General features: G+C 35.4%; 5 protein-coding genes across 14 annotated transcripts; 2 read left to right on the top strand and 3 right to left on the bottom strand.

Annotated features, from left to right (window-relative positions):
- Positions 1-6932: 6932 nt before the first annotated feature.
- LOC147533737 (SKP1-like protein 1B) lies at positions 6933-9778 on the bottom strand. The gene is made up of 2 exons (XM_086650555.1): positions 9355-9778; positions 6933-7419 (listed from the first exon to the last, which is right to left on the bottom strand). Exons 1-2 carry the CDS (start codon positions 9640-9642, stop codon positions 7246-7248), a joined length of 462 nt encoding a protein of 153 aa, XP_086506681.1. The 5' UTR covers positions 9643-9778; the 3' UTR covers positions 6933-7245.
- Positions 9779-11303: 1525 nt separating this feature from the next.
- On the bottom strand, positions 11304-14789 carry HPR (hydroxypyruvate reductase). Its single transcript, XM_086650554.1, has 13 exons — positions 14299-14789; positions 14104-14187; positions 13871-14011; positions 13442-13563; positions 13268-13349; positions 13101-13173; positions 12932-13023; positions 12769-12843; positions 12576-12683; positions 12412-12489; positions 12258-12302; positions 11603-11717; positions 11304-11478 (listed from the first exon to the last, which is right to left on the bottom strand). The coding sequence occupies exons 1-13, from the start codon at positions 14419-14421 to the stop codon at positions 11456-11458; spliced, it is 1161 nt and encodes a 386-aa protein (XP_086506680.1). The 5' UTR covers positions 14422-14789; the 3' UTR covers positions 11304-11455.
- Positions 14790-15935: 1146 nt separating this feature from the next.
- Positions 15936-18427, top strand: LOC147533735 (E3 ubiquitin-protein ligase UPL5-like). The gene is made up of 2 exons (XM_086647448.1): positions 15936-17462; positions 17589-18427. The coding sequence occupies exons 1-2, from the start codon at positions 16013-16015 to the stop codon at positions 18101-18103; spliced, it is 1965 nt and encodes a 654-aa protein (XP_086503574.1). The 5' UTR covers positions 15936-16012; the 3' UTR covers positions 18104-18427.
- LOC147533733 (protein MID1-COMPLEMENTING ACTIVITY 1-like) lies at positions 17936-27480 on the bottom strand. Of its 8 annotated transcripts, XR_015227541.1 has the most exons (10): positions 27090-27291; positions 26294-26803; positions 25205-25617; positions 24666-24772; positions 23985-24056; positions 23677-23783; positions 23262-23355; positions 22848-23019; positions 22265-22444; positions 17936-18020 (listed from the first exon to the last, which is right to left on the bottom strand). XR_015227541.1 is itself a non-coding variant. In XM_086647453.1 (8 exons), exons 2-8 carry the CDS (start codon positions 26702-26704, stop codon positions 22416-22418), a joined length of 1233 nt encoding a protein of 410 aa, XP_086503579.1. In that variant the 5' UTR covers positions 26705-26803; positions 27090-27291; the 3' UTR covers positions 22018-22415. The 8 variants fall into 8 exon arrangements, 4 of the variants coding, with proteins under 4 accessions (XP_086503579.1, XP_086503576.1, XP_086503578.1 ...); XR_015227540.1 differs by lacking the exon at positions 17936-18020 and having other exon boundaries at positions 22018-22444; XR_015227539.1 differs by lacking the exon at positions 17936-18020 and having other exon boundaries at positions 22018-22409.
- Positions 19897-22654, top strand: LOC147533734 (E3 ubiquitin-protein ligase UPL5-like). Of its 3 annotated transcripts, none has more exons than XM_086647447.1 (3): positions 19897-20108; positions 20239-21698; positions 21829-22654. In XM_086647447.1, the coding sequence occupies exons 2-3, from the start codon at positions 20240-20242 to the stop codon at positions 22341-22343; spliced, it is 1974 nt and encodes a 657-aa protein (XP_086503573.1). In that variant the 5' UTR covers positions 19897-20108; position 20239; the 3' UTR covers positions 22344-22654. The 3 variants fall into 3 exon arrangements, with proteins under 3 accessions (XP_086503573.1, XP_086503572.1, XP_086503571.1); XM_086647446.1 differs by having other exon boundaries at positions 19909-20121; XM_086647445.1 differs by having other exon boundaries at positions 19988-21698.
- Positions 27481-27495: the final 15 nt, after the last annotated feature.

The raw sequence follows: 27495 nt of genomic DNA, 5'->3' as shown, positions 1-27495 counted from the left end.
TCATCTTCTTTGTGTATTCGAAGACAATATTTGTAACAATAGAGAAAACTTTATTTATAGAAAACAAAGAGACATTTTTCAAGTAGAAAATCTTTTCACAAAAAGAGATATCTCTCCATATAATTTATCAAAAGATATAACTATTAGACATAAATTTCAAATTCAAATATTATAAAAATTAATTTCTGATTTTATAAAATATATTACTTAATAACTTGTCCAAAATTCCAACATGTAACTTTTCATTGAAAGATCTCACTGTGTTCAACTACATTAACATCCTTTCAAAAAAAAAAACTACATTAACATCCGTCATTTTTTTGAATATCGGGACAAAAAGCATAATCTTTAGTAGATATGTAACTTTATTTTTAATTTTTTATCGTGTCTTTGTCACCAAATTTATTTCATTACTGTTAAGGTTAATGGTTTGAGTTTCACTTATCAATTTTCTTCGTACCTTTAAACTAAAATTAATTTAAGTATCATTTTTCGGTGGTTTCCATTAGTTTTTAGCTTGCTAAAGTTATATCAAATGGGAGTTGTCAAAAAATAGATTTTTTAACCCTTTCAAATACTAAACCTATTCAAAAACAAAACACGTTCTTCTCATCAATGGAGGTCGGGAATTTGGTCCTATGCAAAAAAAATTTGGTCTTCTCTAATGTAAACATAAATTTATTTCTTATACGTAAAGTAGTTAATAAAAGTTAGATAAATTTTCTTTGGAATAGCTTTGTCCCTCCAAAAATTTCTTTTATCATTTGGGCAGCCTCAACTCTCTCCCAACTTGTGATCTTCTTCAAAGAAGAGGTTTCTCGTTTCTAAATCGATGTTCGTTGTGTAAGATGGAGGAAGAGACTCTAGAACATTATTTTTCAGATGTTCGTTCTCGACAAATATTTGGAAAGACGTTACTCCTTCACTTAGTAGTGTTTGGCAGCATGCTAATCTTACCAAAGACATCTTCGACAACTTAACTATTCTTACAACAAGAACCATAAATAGCTTCATCAAGTTCTGTTGCTCCTTTTGCCATTATTTGGAGCCTTTGGTATGAAAGAAATAGAAGAATTTTTGAGGATGAGGATAAATCCGTTGCAAATGTTATAATTTCCATCAAAGGACTTATGCATTACTGGAGCATTAACGAGCCTTGGTTCTCTTCCACCATTTTCTCAGAGTGGATCTTCAATTGGGATGCAATAACTTATATGTAATTTTCCTTTATTTTTTCAGTGTTTACTTTTCCTTTTGTAATTGCAACCTTAGCAATTTTTGAATACAATTCTACCTTATTCCAAAAAAGCTTTGGGAGCAAGCTACTAAAACCGGCAAACCAAAATTCCAATGCAAATCCATAAAATTAGCATATATTTGGATCAAACCCACTCTTAGAAACCCTTCTTCATTGGCAAATTAACATCTATTTGGATCAAGCTTAATTTCTAAATCCCTAAACCCACAAAACTAGATAAAATCTCAAGTGAAAGTAAGAGATTTCCATAAGTATTGAGTTGCCTAACAAAGCTGTAGAGATTTCTCAACTGATCTAGGAAGAAGATCCATTAAGAATGTATGAGGATCCCAAACAACAAAGCTATTGCTTCTTCATCTCCTCAAGAATTTCTCACTTTTCAATCAATCAATTCTCTCTCTCTCTCTCTAGCCCTAAGATTGGACTAAAACAGGGAACAAGAATAAGCAAGGAAATAAATACAAAACTATTATCTACTCCAGATTGGTCCCGGGTGGCAGGTGGGACTTCCTCTCGGGACAAACAACATTTCTCTAAAAATATTCCACTGACCAAGAAGAAGAAGAAGAAGAAGAATCAGAGAAAGAAGATGAAAAGGAAGAAGAAGAAGAACCAGAGAAATAAAAGATGAAAAGGAAAAAAGAAGAAGAAGAATCAGAGAAAGAAGATGAAAAGGAAGAAGAAGAAGAAGAATCAGAGAAAGAAAAGATGAAAAGGAAGAAGAAGAAGAAGAAGAATCAGAAAAAGAAAAGATGAAAACGAAGAAGAAGAAGAAGAAGAAGAATCAGAGAAAGAAAAGATGAAAAGGAAGAAGAAGAAGAAGAATCAGAGAAAGAAGACGAAAAGGAAGAAGAAGAAGAAGAAGAAGAAGAAGAAGAAGAAGAAGAAGAAGAAGAAGAAGAAGAAGAAGAAGAAGAAGAAGAAGAAGAAGAAGAAGAAGAAGAAGAAGAAGAAGAACCAGAGAAAGAAAAGATGAAAAGGAAAAAAGAAGAAGAAGAATCAGAGAAAGAAGATTAAAAAGGAAGAAGAAGAAGAAGAAGAAGAAGAAGAAGAAGAAGAAGAAGAAGAAGAGAAAGAAGATGAAAAACAAGAAGAAGAAAAATCAGAGAAAGAAAAGATGAAAACGAAGAAGAAGAAGAATCAGAGAAAGAAAAGATGAAAACGAAGAAGAAGAAGAAGAAGAATCAGAGAAAGAAAAGATGAAAAGGAAGAAGAAGAAGAAGAAGAAGATTCAGAGAAAGAAGATGAAAAGGAAGAAGAAGAAGAACCAAAGAAAGAAAAGATGAAAAGGAAAAAAGAAGAAGAAGAATTAGAGAAAGAAGATGAAAAGGAAGAAGAAGAAGAAGAAGAATCAGAGAAATAAGATGAAAAGGAAGAAGAAGAAGAAGAACCAGAGAAAGAAAAGATGAAAAGGAAAAAAGAAGAAGAAGAATCAGAGAAAGAAGATTAAAAGGAAGAAGAAGAAGAAGAAGAAGAAGAAGAAGAATCAGAGAAAGAAGATGAAAAGGAAGAAGAAGAAGAATCAGAGAAAGAAAAGATGAAAAGGAAGAAGAAGAAGAAGAAGAAGAAGAATCAGAGAAAGAAAAGATGAAAAGGAAGAAGAAGAAGAAGAAGAAGAATCAGAGAAAGAAAAGATGAAAACGAAGAAGAAGAAGAAGAAGAACCAGAGAAAGAAAAGATGAAAAGGAAGAAGAAGAAGAATCAGAGAAAGAAGATGAAAAGGAAGAAGAAGAAGAAGAACCAGAGAAAGAAAAGATGAAAATGAAAAAAGAAGAAGAAGAATCAGAGAAAGAAGATGAAAAGGAAGAAGAAGAAGAAGAATCAGAGAAAGAAAAGATGAAAAGGAAGAAGAAGAAGAATCAGAGAAAGAAAAGATGAAAAGGAAGAAGAAGAAGAATCAGAGAAAGAAAAGATGAAAACGAAGAAGAAGAAGGAGAAGAATCAGAGAAAGAAAAGATGAAAAGGAAGAAGAAGAAGAAGAATCAGAGAAAGAAGATGAAAAGGAAGAAGAAGAAGAAGAACCAGAGAAAGAAAAGATGAAAAGGAAAAAAAGAAGAAGAAGAATCAGAGAAAGAAGATGAAAAGGAAGAAGAAGAAGAACCAGAGAAAGAAAAGATGAAAAGGAAAAAAAGAAGAAGAAGAATCAGAGAAAGAAGATTAAAAGGAAGAACAAGAAGAATAAGAAGAAGATGAAAATGAAGAACAAGATGAAGAATCAGAGAAGAAAATATTAGAGAGTACCTTGAAAATGCTTTCTTCGTAGTCAGCCAGCCTTTCAGTGAGTAAATCATTGATTTGTTGCTTAATCCTGTTAATTTCGTTGTCGAACTGGTCAGCCATTTCCGATCTTTCTCTCTCTAAAACTTTCTCTCTCTCTCGCTCTCGCTCTAAAACTTTCTTTCTTTCTCTCTCTAAAACACTCGAAATGATCTCCTGTTCAACTTTTATTAGTATAAAGACAAAGGTGTTGTTTGTTATAAGGGTCTGGATAAATGTTACAGGGAGGGCAATACTGTGTGTCTCTCTCTCATGAGACTCCCTCTCTTCAATTTGGACCCAAATTTGCCAGTATAGACAAAACCTTTGGAGGGAGATCAAAATCATCTCTCCCTTGAAAACTCATATACCCTGTATCAAATTTGATTGAATATTGTATAATTGTAAGGGTTGTTTTATTAGGGGTTTTAAAGTGTTGTATTATATGTGTTTGTTGACGGGTACTTAATTTGTTATTTAAGTTTAGTGAATTTTTTTTTTGTAATTTTGGGTTCTTTTTCTTTTTTGATCCATCAAATGCATAGTTTGATGTAGTCTATTGAATTGTTTTAATCCCCACCCGGTGTTTCTCCATCTAAAGGTTGGGGTACTAAATCACACTTTGCATGTTTTGATGGACTTTTAGTATTGTCTTCTTATTTATCGTGTTTAATAAAAATAGTATACACAATCATGGGACTACTACTTCGTTTTCTTAGATTCAACCGATGTCATATTGATGGTCATTGGGACTATTGATGCTATTGGCAATGCCACGATGGTACAACCATGCCACTTATGAGTTTTCTCTTCGTAGATTTACTCAATTTCTTAGACGTACAACCATGCCACCTATAGGTCTCAAAGATATGCAACTACATACATACTTGCATAATGTTACGATTTTCGTACTGAGTAAAATATGAGCTAAATTTCAACCTCAAATCCAATATTCGTTATGTTTGCAGACATTACTCATATTTGTTCTACGCCTGGCTTGTAAATCGTATATTTAGTCAAGGAACATTCACTCCTGTATTGTGATATATTTATGGTACCATCCTAAATAATGTCATGTTGTGTGATAAATTGTATTTTAAGACTGTTCATTTTGGCATGGATAACCATATTAAGACATATTGAGTAGCTTGTTCTTAAAGTCCTTGTTGCAGTTTAGCTTGCCTTGGTTCTTTAGACATTCTTATTAAACTACTTTTGAAATCTTGAATTGGCTCTCAACCCCTCAGATTTCATACCTTCAGTGGTCATCTTTTCTGCTCATATTTATTTTCTTTTCAAGACCGTCACTTGATTTTATCATTTCAGTTTTTTATCTTCATAGGTCATTTCGGCATTGTTCAGGCGTCTCGGAAGCTATTGCAGCTTTGCTTGAACGAGGATTACAATCAAGGATGCAATCATGATTATAAGGTAACCAATTTCAAATCGATTGTTTTCTTTCTCTTCAGCTCGTCAATTGAATTGTTTCATATTTTTCACTGAGTTTTATAATCAATTTGTTTGATTATTATAATTATGATATTTTTGATCACCCTTTTCTGCTATATGTTCATTATCATCAATTTTTATCTTAAACAAACCTAGTTGAAGCTTCAAAAGGGGGTACAGACACAAACCTAACAAAAAATTGCGGTGATAATTTTGGTTAATCATCTTCCCTAATTTTACTATTTTGTGCTTCTTATTCATTATCATCAATTTAATTTATGTTGAACAAAAGTGCTTTTGTATGAAGTTTTGTAAGATTTTGAGAGAATGTAAAAGCCAAAGCTGCAAGGAGAATAGAAATACCCACATGGTTCCTGTGAGAATTTCAAATAGAAGTTTGATAATAAAAAACTAATAAACGTAAGTTGTTAATAGAAATTTAATTGTGAACTCCATCACTTGTTGGAGTGGCATATTGATATGTTCGGTTTATCTCACATTGGTTGTGGAAGGGGCAGAGTGTGTGATAATAAGTGTGAGAGAAACCTTACCTCTTGAGCTAGCTTTTCGGGTGAGAGAGGCCCAAGACCACCCGACACTGATATCAGAGCTCAGGGTTAACAAGTCTCCGCCCAATAACTAATGAAGTTAAGAGCCAATGTGTGAGGGAGGGATTGTTAGTTTAATCCCACATTGGTTGTGAAAGGGACCCAAGACCACCCAACATAATTTTGTGGGAAAAGCCTTACCTCTTGAGCTAGTTTTAGGGTGAGAGAGACCGAAAACCGCCCAATCGTGATTTTGTGCTGAATAGGAGGTTAAATCCAATTCCAATAAACTTCAAGGCAAAAACATAATCTTGGTATAAAATTGATATAACTTTCATATGTTACCATCAACTATGACGTTAAAGAAGAGTGAGTTTTTGTATTCTATAGTGTTCAGATTGTGTTTTGCAGGTAAGACGAAAGTTGAAGCATGAAGGGTAGAGCAACTCCAACCTTGGTGGGCTGATGTTAAAAATTCAAATTTTCAACCTCAACTACCAGTCCAACCAGCTTCTCTTCAGGCTGAACTTAGGCTCGGGCTCAAAGAAAAGCTCAGTCGACTCTACCCGTTTTTGACTAATGGGAAGTCCGCCTATTTTGGGCCAGTCTCCATATGATTGTTGGGAGGCCGAATAGTCGTGGAAATTACAAGTCCAAGAGTGCTTAAAATTGTATTTTACCGTTTTTGACTTTGATGTTGTAATTTTGATGTTGTAATTTTACTTCTCATTCTGGAAACTATGTTTAATAAATGATACGAAGTTTACAGGTTAAAAAAAAAAAGCTAGAACTGAAAGTTCACGTGTGGTCTTTTGAACTACTTACTATCATGGACTACAAAATCAATAGTTCAAAAAAAAAACTACAAAATCAATTGATGCAAGATTGGGAATCGAAATCTATGTGACTGTAGCACAGTTGTAAACTAAGATCAACCATGTCGATTGTAGTAGGATCCAATTAAAACAGGCCAACCCAAGTATTTCTTACCTGAATCCTAATTCTATTCTAGAACCACAATAAATTTTTCTCTATGAAAATCCAAGCATGCATACTGAACCAGGGATTCAAAAATCGGACAGAGATTTTGTCTTCTCCTTTTTTTTTTCTTTGTTTTTTGTTGGAAGGTCTTCTTTCTTCTTAAATTGATCTACAAGTAGTGTCCTCAAAAGCTATAAACTATTGAAAAAAATCAACATCTGGAACCGCTATTATAAGCAGCTGACCTGGTTACTAAAGCAACCATGACAAAAATGAAAATTTAGGTTTTCCCTTCTCGCAGAAGGTAATATCAACTTAACAAGATCTCGACAACTAGTTATTTACCCTGGTAAAAACTTACCAGCCTTGCTGCACACTTAAGGTAGTTTCCTACAGAAACAGATAAAACATCCACCCAAGTACCCAACACAATAAAGAAATGACACCAACATACCATCTTATATAAAGTAAAAGGAAACACAAGTCTTGGTTCACATAATTGGTTCTGGATTGGGATCGTTGGTTTCGAAGATAGATAGGGTTAGAGAACAAATTCTTCCCCTACCCATCAACAAGAGATGCCTTCCAACCAACGAACCTTATATACAAATAACAAAATAAGTACTAATACTAGATATATTGTCTGCATATATAGCCGAGAGCTTTAATGTCATTTGTTTTTATCCCCCAATTCAAGAAACAAGAAGTACCAAACACTGATTGTTTTCCTGCCCCGAGTTTTCGAACTTTCAATTACTCGAAAGCCCATTGATTCTCCCTCCTGACCTCCTCTTCCTCCTCGGGGGTAAAGTCATTCTTGATGTTAAATGTCTTGCGGATCTCCTCTGGTGTCTTCCCCTTGATCATGTCAGCAACTGTTTGACACGTTAAGTCCAGCAAGCTCTTAATGTTAAGATAGTTAGCCGCCTGAAAACACCATATTGCAGCAATAGTTGAGTTAGAAACTATAACCTTGTCGAAGAAAATAGAAAGTGAAAAAAGATCAAGACGTATGGCCTGACAAAAATGGCCACAACCATCAATTTTTTACATTAATACCAAAATGAAAAGCAGCTAATCACACTGAAAAACCCAGTTTAAGATATTTGCAAGTGAACCAATGAGGGGATCAGGAGGTCTGAAGCTCCTGCACACACTTCAATATTTATTTGGAAGTGAACAATTCAAACTATAGCGTCCAACATTTGGAATTTGTGTTATTAACCCCAGAAGATATGGTACTAACTAATGACCAAGATATTGGACTCAAATATAGAGTAATTTTACGTAGTGCAAGATCAAAAAATATATATATTAACTGCCTGATTAGAATATGGGAACTCAAACAAACTCGCAGCCCTTATGAAACCCAAAACAGGCTAGAGTAACCAATTACAACGAAGAATTGGATCAAAGTTCAGGATAGAGAAAAGCCGCAAGAGAACATGCTTCATATGTTACTGTTAAGCAGTCAAAATTAAGTAACCAGGTCATAATTGAATCACAACATACTCTTGAAAGATATGTCGCAGAATACAACCTAACAAAACAATAAAAACTCATGTGACTACAACTGGAGGAGCACAAGTTTGAGGAAATTGCTACGTATAATCTCTCAAAGGACAAAGTACAATATTCAAAATCTCCAGCAAGAGAAATCACTTGAATTTGCAATCTAGAAAATTACTTGGAATGTAGTAGTTCAAGAAATCTTACCCGCATTCGTAGAACGACAAACATCAATTACTTGTCCACAAGGAAAAAGTAACTTCCCAATCAAAAAAGTTGAACAAGTCAATGTTATTCACATTCGATGAATCCAAGGTATTGATAGTTATTCAGTGTAACATGTTGGAAGCCAATATGTAGACATTTTTTTATTGAAAAGGTAAACAATCAAGCTATGCATCTTCTTTCATGAAGGAGACAGAGATACTTAGAAGTATATTGCTGTAAACATTTGACAAGAAAATAAGTAGTATCTAATGCAATGATGTTCTGCCGCACAACAAAAACTTGGTTTAAGACATTTTATTTTAGGTTTTTTCTCTCTCAAATCATGATCCTCCTGCTGCCCATCATTTCATTTTTAGGGTTTTCAACTTCTATCTCTTTTATAGAAATAATAAAGATAGTAGAAGAAAAGATCTCAAAAGATTAATGTATGGTCTAAAATCTTTTAGAAATGAAGATAAGCAATTGAAACTTTAGGGTTTTAATAAAAAATTCGAAGATTAAACGAGAAGAAATCGTGATACAAGTTATGTTGTTCCTTACAGGTTCTCTTTTGTTCTCTCGGTTTCTCTACTTTTCAATTTTGCGTATTTGTTTCTTAGTTATTGACTGAATCCAGTTCTTCTTTTTTTCTGTTTACTAGCTACTGTATTTTGGAAATCTCTATATCTACAAAAATTGTCACCGAAAAATGTGAATGAAATCTATGAACCCTTGATTTCTCTTCCATAGTCAAAAGCGAAATATAGACTCTTATTTTAGCCGACGAAGTTTGAAATTTAAAACCCTGTATGAATCTATTACCAAACCCCTATTACATAACCCCTATTAAATAACCCCATTAAACCCACACTCATGGTTTGTTACTAATAACACCTCTCTGCAATTGTGTGGCATGGAAAAAAGCATGCACAGATACAACAGCACGTCAACAGTATGATATAAAAGAAACCCTAGATATTACAAACAACAATCGGTAAAAAGAAATTTCGCATTTGAATCAGAAACCAAACTCATACCCTAAATCACAAGTAACTAAAGATGAAACATAATACCAACTAAACAAACAAAACCAAACCCGCAGATGATTATATTAAAAGATTAAATAAACAGAGAAGAAAATCTCACCAAGATAAGATCGAAGAGAGTAGCCTGATCAACCTTGACAAACTCAGCATCCCAGTTCTTGAGTTCTTCGTCAGCCGACCGATCATCTCCCTTGGGGGTTTCAACATGCTTCTTACAGTACTCGATAACCTTCGCTAAGATCTTGCTCGTCACATTAGGTAAAGGAATTCCATTATCAGCACATTCATCTTCGATCATATGCTTAATCGTCTGAGATTCAAGGGCGACGGCCTCGTCGACTTCAAAAGTTTCACCGTCGACACTCTTCAAGGTGATTGTCTTCGACATGATTGAAGAATAAGATCAGATCTGTGTAGAAGAAAGATGTAGAAGACTCGAAACGAAACCCTAGACTTTGTTGAAAAATAAGACCGGGATGCCAACAAGAGTGTATTTATATCCTCACACTTAGCCCGGTAGTTCTAAATCAAGAATTCTTTTAAGCCCGAGATTATACCCGACGGCTCTATCCCGAAAGTCTCTTTTTGCGAATATTGACTACGACGGTGTCATTCCAAAGACATTGATACATCGATACGATATGATAAGCATGATAAAGAATTACTATTGTCCGGAAGGTCTTCAAATCAACTGGACAAAGCTAGCTCTGAAAAAAAAAAATTAGTGGTTCAATATAAAGGATTTTTTTTTTGAGAAATCGACTACGATATAGATTAGTCGTTACAAGGCATTGATACATTAGAAAGATGTGACAAACACGACAACCGCCTAAGTTAAGCTAAAAAACCAACCGGAAAATTTTCCTCAACCCATATTTTCTACGTTCTAAAATGGCTCCAAACAACACATTTGTCTTAGTCCATTTTTTTATTTCATTTTTTACCACTTTTTACCTAAGTTTTTTTTTATAAGTATTTTCTTCTTGTCCTTCTCAAATTTGAGAACCAATTTTTTCTCTTCCTCCCTTTCCCATTCTGTTATAAGTAGTTTATTTATGTCATTTTCTTCTTCCCCCGTACAAACGGATATTTGTCACAATCATAGGACCCAACAATGAATGATTTTAACATTAAAAATAAAAACAAAATCATCTCTTATCTTCTCTACTCTTTCCACCACCACAACTACCCCTCCCTCGGTCTAGTTTTCTCCCGCTCCTTCCAAGAACTCAATTGGGTTTCATGAGGATGAATAAACCCCGATAGGGTCTCATGAGGATGAATAAACCCCGATAGGGTTTCCTAGACGGGGGAGAAGGAGAAAAGTGTAGAAAGAAAATAATCAAAAATTGGTGGTAGAAGCAACAACCATATGCCCTTCAAATTGTTAAGGAAAGAAGAAAAAGAAATACAGATGAAATAAAAGATAAAAACAAAAACAAAAAGAAACTATTAACATTGACAATTTTTCATCAAAAAAAGAACATTGACTAACAAAAATATAATCCAATAGACCATTATAAAATGTTAGACAAACATGAGAATCAAATTTCTAGTTAGTTGGAGTACTCTGTATTAAAAACTTACATTTATTTTAAAGATAGAATTAATTTGTTGTGTGTTTGACCTGACTTAGTTTATACAAACAAGCCAAGGGAATGCGAATACCCCTCGCCCTACCATCCACCCACCGCCTTGAATAAGACAAAGAGGTATAATCATTCTTTCGTACTAATGAGTTTGCCCCTTGTCCTAATATTCATCGTGTTGTGGGGTCTACATCAATCATTATGGATAAGTTTGTATTCTTTAGCACTTGTGATGAGTTCCTTGCCTCTAGATTAGCTTTCTTTTAGTAATACCATGAATGTTAAAGTAATGCCTAAAACATGACACACCGAAAGGTTTTCGCTGTAGACATGAGTATACTGCCGATATGTGAATGACACACATCATCTTATAGTAGAATAATATATCGCCTATAGACAGTGGATATTTGTCTTGCTTTATATTAATAGACATGAAGATATAATCTTATGAAACAAGAACTGAGGTAATGGCTCTTAATTCTCCAATAATATCGACGAAGTTATACATTTTTACAATCATTCGTTCGGAAACATAACAACCCGGTAGAGTACTTAATATAAGCTTTCTAACATATCTTCTATTTCCCCATATATGATTAGATTCTCTCCTGTTTAGAGCTTTGACGCAGTTAAGCCTACAAAAAGAAAACGTCGAAGATGAAAACATGAATTTAAGCAGATGAACTTCGAAACGGTCAAAGTATATCGAAAAGGTACAGACACACACACACACGTGTGTGTGTGTGTGTGATAGTTTACCTAAGGCTTTAGCATTGACAATGCTTGGAGAAGCAGCTGGAGGTGGGGAATTCTCATTCAGGAATGGTTCAACTTGGTTTGGATTAGACCAAACAGGATAACCTTTGATCTTCCCCTGTTATAATGGAACATAAAACGAAATAGTTTAGTGATTCAAAATTTACTCATGAGCAAAGATTATGGAAACCCGATTTTCAGAGTTTTGGCTGAGACAGCCTGATCAGAGATGAAAAGGTGGTTCTACTGAGGAAAGTTCCTCGCTTAGTGAACGCTTTAACTTAAGCTTCTTTTATCTTAGTAAAGTGAAGCCGCATTCTTGAGCTCCTAATATATACACTGTTCCGACACTGTGGAGGGAAGGAGCGGTCTGTCGGTCAACGGGAATGGATTGGGGCGGGGTGGAGCTCGCTACGACGTAAAATGACACAGAAGGCCTTATGTTTATATATCCGCAATTACTAAATCAGTATCTCGTATATAGAACGCCTTCTTAGTTTTGGGGCTGAAAAAGCTTGTCGGGTCCTGGATTCCTTTTTTATCCCATATGTGAAGGAAATAGAATGGCAAGAAACCAGAAGGTGATTGGAGTACACCAACCTAGACCGAACAGTTAGAATAATAAAAGCTAGAAACTGATTTTAGCGACGTGACGTACCAGGACGTTCAGAGCAGCCAGTGTAGCCATTCCTTCACGAGTCCACTGTGCACATCAAGAAACAATACAACTATACTCAACATCGAATAATTGGACTACAGAGAGAGCAAGGAATCGATGTATGGATTTCATGTCCCATCAAAGCTTTTCTTACCTTGGAAGCAGAGGCGATATGAGGGACAATAACAGCGTTTTTCATGTCACTGAGACCGGGTTTCATGAACGGCTCATCCTGTTAAAAGACCATGAAGGAGAAATACAATAAGAAGTTCACTCTAAATTTGATTCTGAATTCCCATGGAAAATTTCGTTTCAAACCTCGAAAACGTCAAGACCAACTCGAAACATTGGGTTTGCTTTAAGATGTTCGACAAGAGCCACTTCATCAATAACAGGTCCTCTACTACAATTAACAAGGATTGCTTCCTGTAATTTTAGATTGTTTTAATCAATGCTGCCCATATTTCATAATCCAAACAGTTTAGAACAATAGACACGTCTATAGACTCACCTTCTTCATGTAGGCCAAGCTATCTTTGTTGATCAAATGATATGTGGTTTTATCCAAGATCGGGTGAAGACTTATCTGTGAGGAGCGCCAATGAAAACTTGTACGACAAGTGAAAAATAATAAAACTTCAAGTTCGAAATTAAAGCATATGCAAGTATCTTACCACATCCGCCTCTCGAAGAACTTCTTCCATGGACGATGCCCTTTTCCAAGTAACAGGTTGTTCACCGTTAGATTTCAAGAATTCTCCATAAGCTGCAAGTACATAGCAAATAAATACCCAAAAATAGATTTCAAGTAATTAAAGAACTTGGTTTATGACAGCAAAATACCAGTTACAAACTTTTCGAGTCGAGTGGACTGGTATAAGTCATAGTAAATTAGGTTCATTTTGAACCCTTCAATCTGTCAAGAAAATGAATCAGAAAAGTTAAGTTGGTGAATGTCATAAAGATCTAACTTTGGAAAGTAATTTGTTTTCGAATATATAGATTTTAACCATCATTCTTGCATACGCAGACCCAATACGACCAGCTCCAATCACTCCAACCGTTTGTCCTTTTAGCAAGTTGCCCACAAACCTACCACACACAATGTTTATGTAAATGTTCTTGTATTGTGTTTTTACGAAAGACTAGTCAAAGAGGGAGAGCGAGAAGCGAAGTTATCGTACAAATGAGGAAGCCATCCGTCGTACAAACCGGCCCTCATGAACTCATCAGCTTCTACTATTCTTCTTGCAGCTGCTAACGAAAGTGAAGCTGCTAATTCAGCTGTTGTCTCTGTAAGAACACCCTACCAAGTAAACACCAAAATCGTCTTTAATTTTCCACTTTCCAACACATAACTTATGGATATGAATTGAACCATCAAACTTGGTTGTTAACTTCAAAATCAAATCGCGAACTGAACGATAATGTTGCTCTACTAGGCAACATGGATTGGGTCACGTCGGTAGGTCTAGGGTAGATTTAACCCTTCATCAAGGTGAGAATAGTGCCATATGGACGACATAATACATGAGTGCTTCTATCATGTCTAGTTGCTCGTACCAATATCATTTGTCGACTACATATATATAGATGGAGAGAGAGAGACTTACAGGAGTATTTCCAACGGCAATACCATACTTAGTAGCAGCATTAACATCTACATTATTATAACCAACAGCCATATTACTGAAAGCTTTTCCTCCTGCTTTACTCAGTGCTGAAAACAACACTTCCCCCCAATCTTCTGTCAACTGAAACCCTTAAAATCAAACACTTACCCATTATAAATCAAACATTTGGGTAATCAAATATGAACCCTAAATTGAAATCTAAATCAACAAACCTGTCCAATTACTCCATCACATTTATCCCCAATTAGACTCACAATTTCCTCAACAGATAAAATAGTTTTCTTCTGTGTACAAATCTAAACATGAAAAACAAAAGAAGATAGTATGAATTCATCATTATCTTTATTACCTCAAAATTTTGAAGAATCAAGCAAAAATTTCAGAATGAAAAAGAAGAAGAAGATTACTTCGACACGGCAATTTTGATCAGTTAAGAGACGAATCCAGCGAGTTCCCGGCATGGGTTTGGTGCTAATAACTCTGTATTTCCCATTAGGGTTCCATACCTCAATTGCAACGGGGGTCGCCATTAAAACCAGAAGAGGAAAAGCTTTTCAGTTCTTGAGTTGCAGAATGAAGTATAGAGAGAAAGAGCAGCTATTTCTTTCTTAGTGTCCTGATTTGGTGTTGTAAGGAGTATTATATTAATCTGCTCTACTAGGCTATAGAAGTTGTCAAATGATGATCTGGCCCACGGGTGATGGTGTGTCCACATGATAATCGTCTTGGAATCTCTAAAGCAAATTTATACGATGTTGCGCGAGGCACGGGATAAAATAAATGATAAAGTTCTGTTTGCTTGTGTGGATAATACCACTTGGAGTTTTGGAACCTCTCGTTTGGATAAATGGATAGAGCCATAGAGGTGATAATTGTCTTGCTTATTTCAGACTAGATCTTCTACTATGTTTGAATTTTCAGTATTTATAGGTATAATTTATGTGTATGAAGTTTTATGAGTTATTTCATACTAGATCTTTGACAATGTTTGATTTTTCACTATTTATAGGTACAATTTATGTGTGTGATTTCTTATGAGTCATTTCGGGTGCTTCTAAAGGCACATGGGCAAATGGTTGTAAGCGGGCGGCTATATAAGCGTTAGGTCCAATAATTATTTTCTCTATAAGCGCCAGGTCAATCTGTAAGCACCGGGCTAATCCCACTTAACCCTAACGGCCTAACCGTCCATCCACTCCCTCTCACGAAAGCAGTCGGACCAAAATTTTATTTTCTCTCTCTAAACTTCTTCCAAAGAACTAAACCTCTCCTCACTTAATATCTCTCTAACCTTCTTTCCAAGATCCGAGACCCAAGAGGTCCAAACGGTTAGTTGATCCAGGACCTAAGAGGTCCAAACGATCACTTGATTCAGGACTTAAGAGGCCCAAACGGTTCAGCTGATCCGGGACCTAAGAGGCTCAAATGAATCAGCTGATCCGGGACCTAAGAAGACCAAACGGATCTGAGAGTTTCCATTTAAGTAAACTAGTCGAACTTCCTTTTGTTTTGGAAGAAGCAAACGAAGGTGAACACCGTCGACGTTAGTGTCTGGGTGCTTATAGAGAACATTGACCAGAGTCCATGACATAGTCGCCCGCTAACAGCCATTTAGTCAGGTGCCTATAGAAACACCCCGTTATTTCACACTACATCTTAGCAAGAAAGGCTATTTTCTCCAGAAAACAAAATCCACAATTTCGTGATTTTTGTATAACTAATAATAATAATAAGAAAAACTGGATTACCAATAACAAAATATTTGTTATCTTTCATCACCATCAATAAACATATATATACTCAAGTGTGTGTAGGAAGGAGGGGATGATTTGGTAGGAGTAGGCATTTGTCAATGTAGGATGGACTGATGGAGAGACTTCCAACTTTTTTTTTTTTTTTAGGATCTTCCAACTTGTATAGGCTTTCTAATTGGTAGAATAGAAAACTTTCCACTTTAATTTTTAGTAAACAGAAACCTAGAGGAACACAACTTCAGCCTTTCTTTGGTCTTTATATTAAGAGGGAAGGACTCACGCGTAGAGGTATAGAGCATCCTAGTAAAGAGAGAGTGTGTTTGTGTGTTAGAGAACTTGCACCTCCAGTTCCATTCATATATCTAGGATGGACATGGTAGAAGAGATTATTTTCAAAAACCAATCACTTATAGAATTTATACCTGAGGTAGAATTCAATGATTGGTTTTTGAATCTCCTCTTAAGTAAGAAGTACCATAAACGAGCAGTCCTAGTCCTGAGATTTTTGGTGTCCTCTATTTCACGTCTCATGAACAACTCTACTGATGACAAAGATGATCATGAAAGAGGAAAATATTTAATTGGTGCTCTTAAGGTTTATTTAAAGATGATGCCTACTAATCGTAAAAAGACAGAGCATCTCGAAATTTTTGACTATTATGGAATACCTGATCATATTGTCTCTTTATATAAATCTCCCATTAGAAACAACAAAGATATAGCCGAGGAATCAATTCGTTTATTTATCTATCCTAATATCGGATCGTTCCCTATATACATGCAACACCTATTCTGTAATGTAGTTTTGAAGTTCTGCAATCTTCTCCGCGAGGACTTGACAACAACAAGTGAAACATCTTGGCATCTATTATATTACTCATGTCGTCAAACTTTAAAACATATACTGAAATCACTTGGTCCTTCAAGCATGACAAGATTCTTTTATGGTGTACGACCATTGCCTTTACTTCGTCACTTCAGCCCATGTAACAGGGAGCTCACAAAACAGTTGCTTCTATATATGAAGTTGATCAGGGTATCGTGCTTCTGCAGAGTTCCGGATGTCTTGAAAGCACGTTTTGAGAGTGACATTCGTGAGTTTTCTGTATTTGCACTCCATATATGTGCAAAAGTTGAGGAATGTGATTTATCACTTAACACGTTGCGTATACAGGCTTTGGATATGGTGTACAAGACATTAAAGCCGTTTCAATCGTTTTATGATGATTTTAATGACTTGCTGAACAGCATAGATCTTTGTCTGACTGATATGGATGATGGAGTCAAATACACAAGATGTATGGAATGTGAATTTAATCATGGCTGGTCTTATTTTCTCCCAATTCTCAAGGAATTAGACATGATCTCTAAGATTTGCCGTCCTGCAATAGAGAACTTTTCTTCGTGCCTGAACTCTCACAAAGTTTCAATTAATAAACTTATTATGAAATCAAAGAGAGGTGATGATCATCAATGGATTCTTAGACATAAGGATGTAGTATACGATGAATCTAGAAGACATTTGATCGAGATGATGTTCCCTGCTGAGATGAAGAATGGTTGTGAACTACAGAAGACGAAGGTGCTCATTGACAAGTCTCAGATACTGGTGGATTCTTTTCAGCAAGTTGGGCTTGCAAACCCCATTCTGCTGCGGAATGGAATCATCCCTCAGTTCAAAAACGAGGTAGCTTTTGAAGCAGCTCCGGGTGTTTTCAAGGAGTGGCTCCGTTTGGTATGCCAACATCTATTCGATCCTTGTAATTCACTATTCCTATTATGTCCACACGACCCTCGGAGGCTTTATCCTAATCCAGGTATGATTGTTTGCCCTCCATCATTAGTTATTCAAACCAAAGTAGAAGCCTCCTGTTACATTAGTTCTTGAGTGTGTTATATTGTGATCTTTCTCATAATACCTTCATATTTTTTCTTGTTTACAGCCAAAGTGGATTCTCAACAACTTCAATACTATGGGTTTTGTGGTCGGGTGATCGCTTTAGCATTGATGCATAGCATCCATATAGGCATTGGATTCGATCGCTTGTTTTTCTTGCAAGTAGCTGGAACTAAAATTACTTTGGAAGATATACGAGATGGAGATCCATGTGTCTACAAAAGCTGCAAAGATATTCTACAGATGGATACAGAGTTCATAGATTCGGATGGTTTGGGATTGACATTTGTTTGGGAAACTGAAGTAGATGAGGTTGGGTCCAAGAGGACAACAGTGGAATTATGTCCAGGAGGGAATACAATGGTTGTGAATAGCACAAACAGAAAAGAGTACATAGAACTAGTTATTCAACATTGCTTTACGAAATCTATTGAAGACAAGGTAAAGTTATTTATCCAAGGACTTGATGATGTTCTTACTCGAAGGCGCCGGAAGATCTTTTTCCAGAGTGTAGAGCTCGAAGATCTTGATCATATATTGTTAGAAATATCAATTGTTTGAAAGGACTAGATAGAAGACGTCAACTCCAATGAAGTTTCCAATGATAGTAGGAGTACTCCTTTTCAGTTTCTCGATTCATCTGCCATTAACGTGTAGACAACATCCCTGACACAACTAAAACAGTCAGATTGAGATGAGTCCGATCAGTATGAGATAAAGAAGCAAAGTTCAATTGATCATTGGTGCTTCCTTCTCGACCACAGCAGTCTTTGTGGAGGAAATGATTTAGTATTTTAGTTGTTTTAAGTTCAAATAAAAATAAGATATGAACCCCTATAAAAAAAAATTGAGTGAAATTTTAATACAAATATTCTACTGCATATATCTTGATACTACAGTTTCGCCTGTGAGTGCCAGAGACTTTTAGTGGTGTTCAAATGTTTATTCATATAGGATTAGATGATTGAGTCCAATGAGAGAGAGAGAGAGAATAGTAACCTAAATTAAAAAATTGGAATGCGAAGATTAACAATGGGACCGAAAAAGAAGTTGTGTTACCTGGAGATTGTGTCTAACTTAGGATTAGATGTAAAGATAATGAGTTATATTTTGGACTAGGATCGGTCTTAGATGGAGTCTTCCAACTTGGATGCGGTTTCTAATTTTTTTTGTTGAAGAGGGTTTCTAATTTTCTTTTTTCTTTTTTTTTGTTTAAAGAGGGTTTCTAATTGGTAGAATAGAAAATTTCCACTTTAATTTTTGGATTTTTGAGTCAATAGTCCAAAATCTGGGGGGTAAACCCAAAAAAAATCCCCTCTTGCCCAAAAATTAGTTGCAGGTCCAAATGTTAGATTTTTTTTTTTTATTCCCCTCTTGCCCTTGGACGGGACATGCTGACGTTTTCCTGAAGAAAAAAAATGTCTGGTAAATAAAATAATTTACCAGTATACGAAAAATTCAAAGTTTCAAAATTTTTTGAAAATTTGAAAACGAAATTTCAAATTCCCGCCCAGCAAACCATCTCTTCCCGGTAAATAAAATAATTTCCCTTACACAAAAAATTCCAATTTTCAAATTTTTTTGAAATTTTCAAACGAAATCTTTTTTTCGAAATTTTCAAATTTTTAAACGAAATTTCAAATTCCCGGCCAAAATTTCAAATTTTTTTGAAAATTTTAAATTCCCGGGCAAATTTTGAATTTTTTTTGAAAATTTTAAATTCCCGCCCAGCAAAAGTGTCTAGTACAGAAAAAAATTTCCAGTAAATAAAGTAATTTTCCGGTCACAAATTTTTTTTTCGAAGTTTTGAAATTTTCAAACGAAATTTCAAATTCCCGCCCAAATTTTTTTTACGAAATTTCAAATTCCCGCCCAAAATTTCAAATTTTTTTGAAAATTTGAAATTTCCGAGCAAATTTTTCCCGCCCAGCAAAAGTGTCTAGTACAGAAAAAAATTTCCAGTAAATAAAATAATTTCCCGGTCACAAATTTTTTTTTTCGAAATTTTCAAACGAAATTTCAAATTCCCGCCCAGAAAAAAATTTCCAGTGAATAAAATAATTTCCCGCCCAAATTTTCAAATTTTGTAATTTCCAGTAAATAAAATAATTTCCCGAAAATTTCAAATTTCCAGTAAATAAAATAATTTTCAGAAAAAAAAATCGTTTCCCGAGAATTTTCGATGCCAATTTTGTAATTTTCGATGGCATGAACGGTAAATACTTTATTTTCTAAGGGCCCTTTACGTAATTTTGACCCCCAAACTGACACATTGGACCTCCCTTTCATTTTTAGGCAACTTTGGGTGAAATTTTCATTTTGGTCCCCTTTTTGGACCAATAGCCCAACCCCTCTTAATTTTTAGTAGTAAACAGAAAGAAACCTAGAGGAACACAACTTCAGCCTTAACTTGGTCTTTATATAAAGAGGGAAGGGCTCACGCCTAGAGAGGTATAGAGAGAATCTCCATTCTTAGACTTCTAGTAAAGTGAGAGAGGGCGAGTGTGTGTGTGTGTGTGTGTGTGTGTGTGAGAAGTTGCACCTCCAGTTCCATTCATATATCTTGGTTAATCTCAGCAGTTAAGAATATACCAACTATATATTTGCACTCATCAACAATTGTGCTGCTTCATATACTATTTATTTATTTATACACGAGTTTGAATAAAAATCTCATCTTTTTTCTTAATATCTAGGATGGACATCGTAGAAGAGATTATTTTCAAAAACGAATCACATATAGAATTTATACCTCAGGTAGAATTCGATGATTCGTTTTTGAAGTACCTCTTAAATAAGAGGTACCATAAACGAGCAGTCAAAGTCTTGAGATTTTTGGTATCCTCTATTTCACGCCTCATGAACAACCCTACTGATGACAAAGATGATCATGAAAGAGGAAAATATTTATTTGGTGCTCTTAAGCTTTATTTAAAGATGATGCCTACTAATCGTAAAAAAAGAGAGCATCTAGAAATATTCGACTACTATGGAATACCTAATCATATTGTCTCTTTATACAAATCTCCCGTTAGAAACAACAAAGATATAGCAGAGGAAGCAATTCGTCTATTTATCTATCCTAATATCGGATCGTTCCCTATATACATGCAACACCTATTCTGTAATGTAGTATGGAAGTTTTGCTATCTTCTCCGTAAGGACTTAACAACAAGAGAAGCATCTCGGTATCTACTATATTACTCATGTCGTCAAACTTATGGACACATACTGAAATCACTTGGTACTTCAAGCATTGCAAAATTCTTTTATGGTGCACCACCATTGACTTTACTTCGTGACTTAGTCCCGTGTACAAGGGAGCTCACACAACAGTTGCTTCTATATATGGAGTTGATCAGGGAATCGTGCTTCTGCAAAGCTCCGGATGTCTTGAAAGCACGTTTTGGGAGTGACATTCGTGAGTTTTCTGTATTTGCACTCCATACATGTGCAAAAATTGACGATTGTATGAGATCGTGTAATCTATCACTTCACACGCTATCTCTGCCAGCTATGGATGTGGTGTACAAGTCATTAAAGCCGTTTAAATTATTTTATGATGATTTTAATGACTTGCTGAACAGCATAGATCTTTGTCTGACTGATATGGATGATGGAGCCGAATACACAAGATGTATGGAATGTGAATATAATCATGGCTGGTCTTATTTTCTCCCAATTCTCAAGGAATTAGACATGATCTCTAAGATTTGCCGTCCTGCAAAACAAAACTTCTCTTCGTGTCTGAACTCTCACAAAGTTTCAATTAATAAACTTATTATGAAATCAAAGAGAGGAGATGATCATCAATGGATTCTTAGGCATAAGGATTTAGTATACGATGAATCTAGAAGACATTTGATCGAGATGATGTTCCCTGCTGAGATGAAGAATGGTTGTGAACTACAGAAGATGAAGGTGCTCGTTGACAAGTCGCAGTTATTGGTGGATTCTTTTCAGCAAGTTGGGCTTGCAAACCCCATTCTGTTACGGAATGGAATCATCCCTCAGTTCAAAAACGAAGTAGCTTTTGAAGCAGGTCCGGGTGTTTTCAAGGAGTGGCTCCGTTTGGTATGCCAACATCTATTCGATCCGTGTAATTCACTTTTCCTATCATCTCCACGCGACCATCAGAGGCTTTATCCTAATCCAGGTATGATTGTTTGCCCTCCATCATTAGTTATTCAAACCAAAGTAGAAGCCTCCTGTTACATTACTTTTTCCGTGTTTATATTGTGATCTTTCTCATAATTAATACCTTCATACTTTTTTCTTGTTTACAGCCAAAGTGGATTCTCAACAACTTCAATACTATGGGTTTTGTGGTCGGGTGATCGCTTTAGCATTGATGCATAGCGAGCAAATAGGCATTGGATTTGATCGCTTGTTTTTCTTGCAAGTAGCTGGAACAAAAATTACTTTGGAAGATATACGAGAAGCAGATCCATGTGTGTACAAAAGCTGCAAAGATATTCTACAGATGGATACTGAATTCATAGATTCGGATAATTTGGGATTGACATTTGTCTGGGAAACTGAAGAAGTAGATGAATCTGGGTCCGAGAGGAAAACCGTGGAATTATGTCCGGGAGGGAACGCAATGGTTGTGAATAGCATGAACAGAAAAGAGTATATAGAGCTTGTTATCCAACATTGCTTCAAAATATCTATTGAGGACAAGGTAAAGTTATTTATTCAAGGACTTGATGATGTTCTTACTCGAAGGCGTCGGAAGATCTTTTTCCAGAGTGTAGAGTTGCTAGATCTTGATCATATACTGTTAGAAAGAAGGATCTGATAGAAGACATGAACTCCAATAAAGTTGCCAATGATGGTAGCATTTCTTTTCTGTGTCTCGATTCATCTGCCATTAACATGTAAACAACATCCCTGAGATAACTCAACCAGTCAGATTCAGGGAGTCAGATCAGTACGAGATAAAGAAGCAAAGTTCTATTGGTTATTGGTGCTGCCTCCTTGACCACAGCAGTTTTTGTAGAGGAAATGATTTAGTATTTTAGTTGTTTTAAGTTCAACTAAAAATAAGATATGAACCCCTATAAAAAAAAATTGAGTGAAATTTTAATACAAATATTCTACTGCATATAATATCTTGATACTAGAGTTTTGCCTGTCAGTGCCCGAGACTTTTAGTGGTGTTCAAATGTTTATTCATATATGAACAGGTAACTTATAAATTGAAAACGAAATTGATACAAATAAACCTACTATATTGCATTAAACAAGTAATGTATATATGATACAAATATTGAATGTTAGAAGTTAGATAAAAACAACATACCTATTCCAATGGCATACATATAAGACATCTATACTGAACTCTAGCAGTTAGTCTTTGCGGCAGAGGCGGTTTTCGAAAACTTGATGGTGCCGTGAATTATTTCTCCTCGTAGCGACCGTTTATGATTCCATGAATTGAGAAGATGGTGGACATGTTTTTGTTTTCTCTGGGCCTGAAATTTCGCTTCTTGTCGTAAAGTATTGTTGTTTTATAGATAACTTAAAGCTAAGAAAACTACTAAAAAATGATTGATGGAGTTCAAGCTCAAACTGTGATACTTCGAGCTCGAGCTAATATTTAGAAATCTTCACGTGATACGACTGTATGTGACATCATTCTAATGTATAAAAGTCTAGGGTGTATTAGCTCAAGGGAAAACTACGATTTTTGAAGTTGGTAGTTGAAAGAAATTACCATAAGCACCACGAATCTCCAGTTCTCGCCATTCTTGGACTAAAGCACAGCAGCAACACATCAAATGCGTGAGAAAATCATCGCAAAAGCCTCCCTGCAAAACAGTTTGGTACATTAATCTCTGGTAAAACTATAGTGAGATCACGATAATAGTTTAGAAGGTTTCGGTTTTAAGTCGAAAATTAAAATAAGACTTCTTAGGGTTCCTTTTTAATGGATAATAGTAGTGCCCAACCCAAGTCACAAAGAGTTCAAACTCACATTCTGTAACTTATCAAGATTTACGAGGATCTGATATCAAACATTCAAAATTACCCATCTTGTCTACAGATTTTCCCCAACAACGTTAATATAAACTTGTTTAGTTGAATGTCATACTTATGGTGTAGTAAAATACAGATTCGAGAGAGGTTACCGCAATGTTCAGCTTCTTACGAAGCTTTCTTCTTATGCAACAAGTATAGCAACAGCAGGCCAAAATCAAGGAATATGCCATTAGCTCATTACATGCTTCTCCTGGAGCTGGAATAGCGAATAAAAAAAATGTTTCCATCAATGTAAAATCCAACAACATGCACATAAGCAATGAGCCACATTATCTGAACTGTTCAAGTTTTAGGGAAATTTTAGTCTCCTGCGTAAAAGCCCATCTTTGTCCGGAGACTTGGTTGATGATTATGGACAATTAAAGGAAATATGCATTTTGATTATTATGTGACTTACAAATGTGCCTGTCAGCGACAGATGTTGCAATCTTTGAAAATGTACTACAAGGACAGAAGAAAGTCTTTATACCTGTAAAATTCAATAATATTTTAGAATGGGTACCAAATGAATGTTCAAAACATAAAGATTAGAACAACCTAGTATTTACTACGTAAAAACATAGAGAGAAGTGGTATATAAAGATCAGGGTCATCTATCCTTCAGGTGATAATGAATATTAGCCTACTTACTATCACTTGTTAACAAGATATCAACATTTAAGAATTATAGACATATATGAACGAAAATGAAATTCCATATCTCAATGTGATATCTGGACAGCAAACTCATTCATACAATATGGTTTTTACCACCTCTCTCTTTTGATGGTGCAATGATGGGGGAGCAACAAGATTGACATAAAAACTGATATCGCAAAGGGAATGTAAGTATGGTTATCAAGGAAAATCATCCTCTCGGAGTAGGCAAGGAGATGCCCATATATATATTATATATATATATATATATATATATATATATGAAGGTTACTGGTGGTAAGGAAAATGCAGTCCATAAAAAGCTGAAGAACAATAGATATGCTGATGTTAAGACTAGTGAATTAACTAGCAAACAGAAGACGATAGAAAAAACAGGAAACACCATGTGGAACAAAATAGTGGTTATTGCAAGCGAACATACACAAAGAAGGCTCAGAGCAACAGCCAAGTAAATCGGTATGCCATTCTTCATATTGGTGTGATTCTCTTATTGATGATAGGTCATGTCGGGATGAAACTGAAGTAGTCCTGAACAAGATGATGTAGTATCAGAAACCATAGTTTATAACACATAATAGAATATGATATATATTAGGTAAGCTAATCTAGGTGAAAACGATAAATGGACAGAATGTGCTTTCGGACAAGTGGACTTTAACGGTCACACGGTCATTTGTGCATGTCATAGCTTGATATTGATGCAACTATGACGCTTCAAAGTAAAGCTAAATGTCATAATGGCAAGTAGGATATCAACTTACTTAGAATGCTAGAAGGCTGGAACATGCAAAGACAATTTAGTCAATCTTGTTTAATCTAGCATACAGGCGAAACCACTAGCAAGCCAAGATAGGATGTACAAGCGAACATCATAACTTGAGGAACTACTCTTTCCTACATCTGGTTATGAATTCTATTCTCTACAGTATGACATCTATTACAAATGAGAAGTAGACTAACCTTGAGAGAGGTTTGCAAGCGTCAGTTGTCTTATGAGAGCTTTCATTAGAGTTATATCCTTTGTCAGTATCTATATCTGAATAAATGGCCTCCGTGTTCTTTGAAACTTTGACGGGTGTATGTGGTAGAGAAAATGCCGCAGATTCTGTGACTTCAATCAAATGTTGGATCATTTGGCATTGACTAACATCCCTGTTAGCTTGTGATCGATGAAGTTCTAGTTGGAGTTTCTCATTTTCCTTTTGGAGGGCTTTCTCAAAAGGCAAGTTCGGATAAGAACAAGAAAGAGTCTTCTTCAATACCATTGTGTGGTTTGTTGACAGTTGCGGTTCTAAAATTTCGTTATGCGCCTTTTTGTCGTCTTCATCCAAGGTGTACAGACGTTGATCTTTTTCAATATACTCCAGTCTCTCCTGACAAATTGAGAGTGGTTAAACTAGTTGTAACTTCCCATTTTAATATAGCATGTGAATGTAACCAGAATGTCTCCTATTTTAATAAATCAGTGCAGATTGACCAGGATTTTCCCGCAATTGGCTTCCCCAACAAGTATAGAAACTAACAAGATTATCTCAAAAGGCAAACGAGTCCATAAATAGGAGTAGCGACAAAAAATGAAAACAACCAACCTGTTTACAGTAAACTAGCAGAATTCTCATTTTTTCCTTATGTTTTGTGTTAGTTGTATAGGAAGGTCCTAGCTATTACATAAGCAATGAATGCAATGACACTTGAAATCCATCATATTCATATTAAGTAGTTGAGTTGACTCTAGTTTTACATAATCTTCTAAAGAGATTTCTATCGTAGTAGTCTGCGTCTTTTTAGATTACAATATAAATCCTATATCTTGAAATACATAGAAACACAGTAAAGATGAGAAGAAAAGGTATGAAGTGAAACATTTTGCAAAATATAAAACAAAACTATCAGTTAGAAAATAAGCGCAAGTTTTCCATGTGAGCTTACATTGTATAAGGGCAAACCTTTTCCTTCAATTTGACAACTCCAATAATAAAAAATACTCTAAACTAACCATTACGAGAAAAGCAGCAACATCCAAAAGGCAAAAGCTTAAAAAGACAATACCTTGAAGCGTACATTATCGACAAGAGTAATGAGGGGAACGAGCCGCAAATAGCGATCGATCTCTTCTTGGGCCTTTCTGAATTGATACACAATGTTCCACCCCATCGCTAAAAGATAAAGAAAACTCCGATCCTTGCAACTATTCACAAGAACATACGACCTTCTCAATGCATCCTCAAGTTGCTCTAATGGTTCCCGAGTTTCAGGATATTTTTTCAACTCTGAAATTTTCAGTTGCTCGAGCAAGTTTCCGATCAGCTTAAGATGCAACGCGAACTGCTTGCAGTTCTTCTTGTGCATTCTAGCTGTATTAGCAGCTTTGGCAATCATTCCGATTAATTGCACCGCGTTAAATCCAGTAAGTTGTGCTACATTGGCTAGCTCCCCCAAACTTTCCCATGAATTTGCCATATTCAACTCTTAAACCTAAATCCCTCCCTTTACAACACTAAATATCCATAGCTTCAAAATTGGGCATTTCATTACAACTTTTCCTTCTTGAATCGTCCACTAACACACATTGCAAATGAAAGATTTCAATGAATTTTCCACTATTTCAACTAACTTAACATCAAAAGAATTAGATTTTTGTACCAAATACTCTATTTGTGGACTAATTCTTCCAAGTCTGAGAAATTTCAAACTAAACGTATCTCAAAGACTCAAATTTCAGTCTCAGAAAAGTTAAAAAAAAAAAACGTATGAAAGAAGAAAAGAGATAATTTGTCAAAACAGCAATGGGGGAAAGAGAGAGATAAGATTAGGGTAGCTTAAACTAAGAATTCAACGCATTTACCTTCTTCATAAAAGCTTATTCAATCAGAAATTTACCAAAAATGAAGACTTCATATTCAGATCGAAAACTCCCACAACAAGAAATCCTTGAACAAATCTTTTAGTAGAGTCTTCAATTCTAGTACTAGTAAAAAAAGCCTTTCAACTCAATTCCAGACTTCCAGTAACTTATCTCTCTCTCCATCAACCAGGGGCTGATTCCCGTTTAGCCCCCAAAGCTGACCAACTCTTTCGTTTAGCTCCCAAAAGTGATGTTAGTTTGTTCATTTCCAGTTTTACCCTTTTTTTTCCTGTATCTTCTCTCCTCTCCCGTTACTAAATCTTCACATATAGGACTTTAAGCCAAAATAATAATTATAATGGATATTTAGTCCAAATTGATCTATCTCTATAGAAAAAACAGATCT

The sequence above is a fragment of the Eschscholzia californica genome, unplaced genomic scaffold, assembly GCF_041429995.1.
Source record: "Eschscholzia californica isolate CP2 unplaced genomic scaffold, dmEscCali1.0.p SCAF_6, whole genome shotgun sequence".
NCBI classification, from domain to species: domain Eukaryota; kingdom Viridiplantae; phylum Streptophyta; class Magnoliopsida; order Ranunculales; family Papaveraceae; genus Eschscholzia; species Eschscholzia californica.
This window is presented reverse-complemented; position numbering and strand designations above follow the sequence as displayed.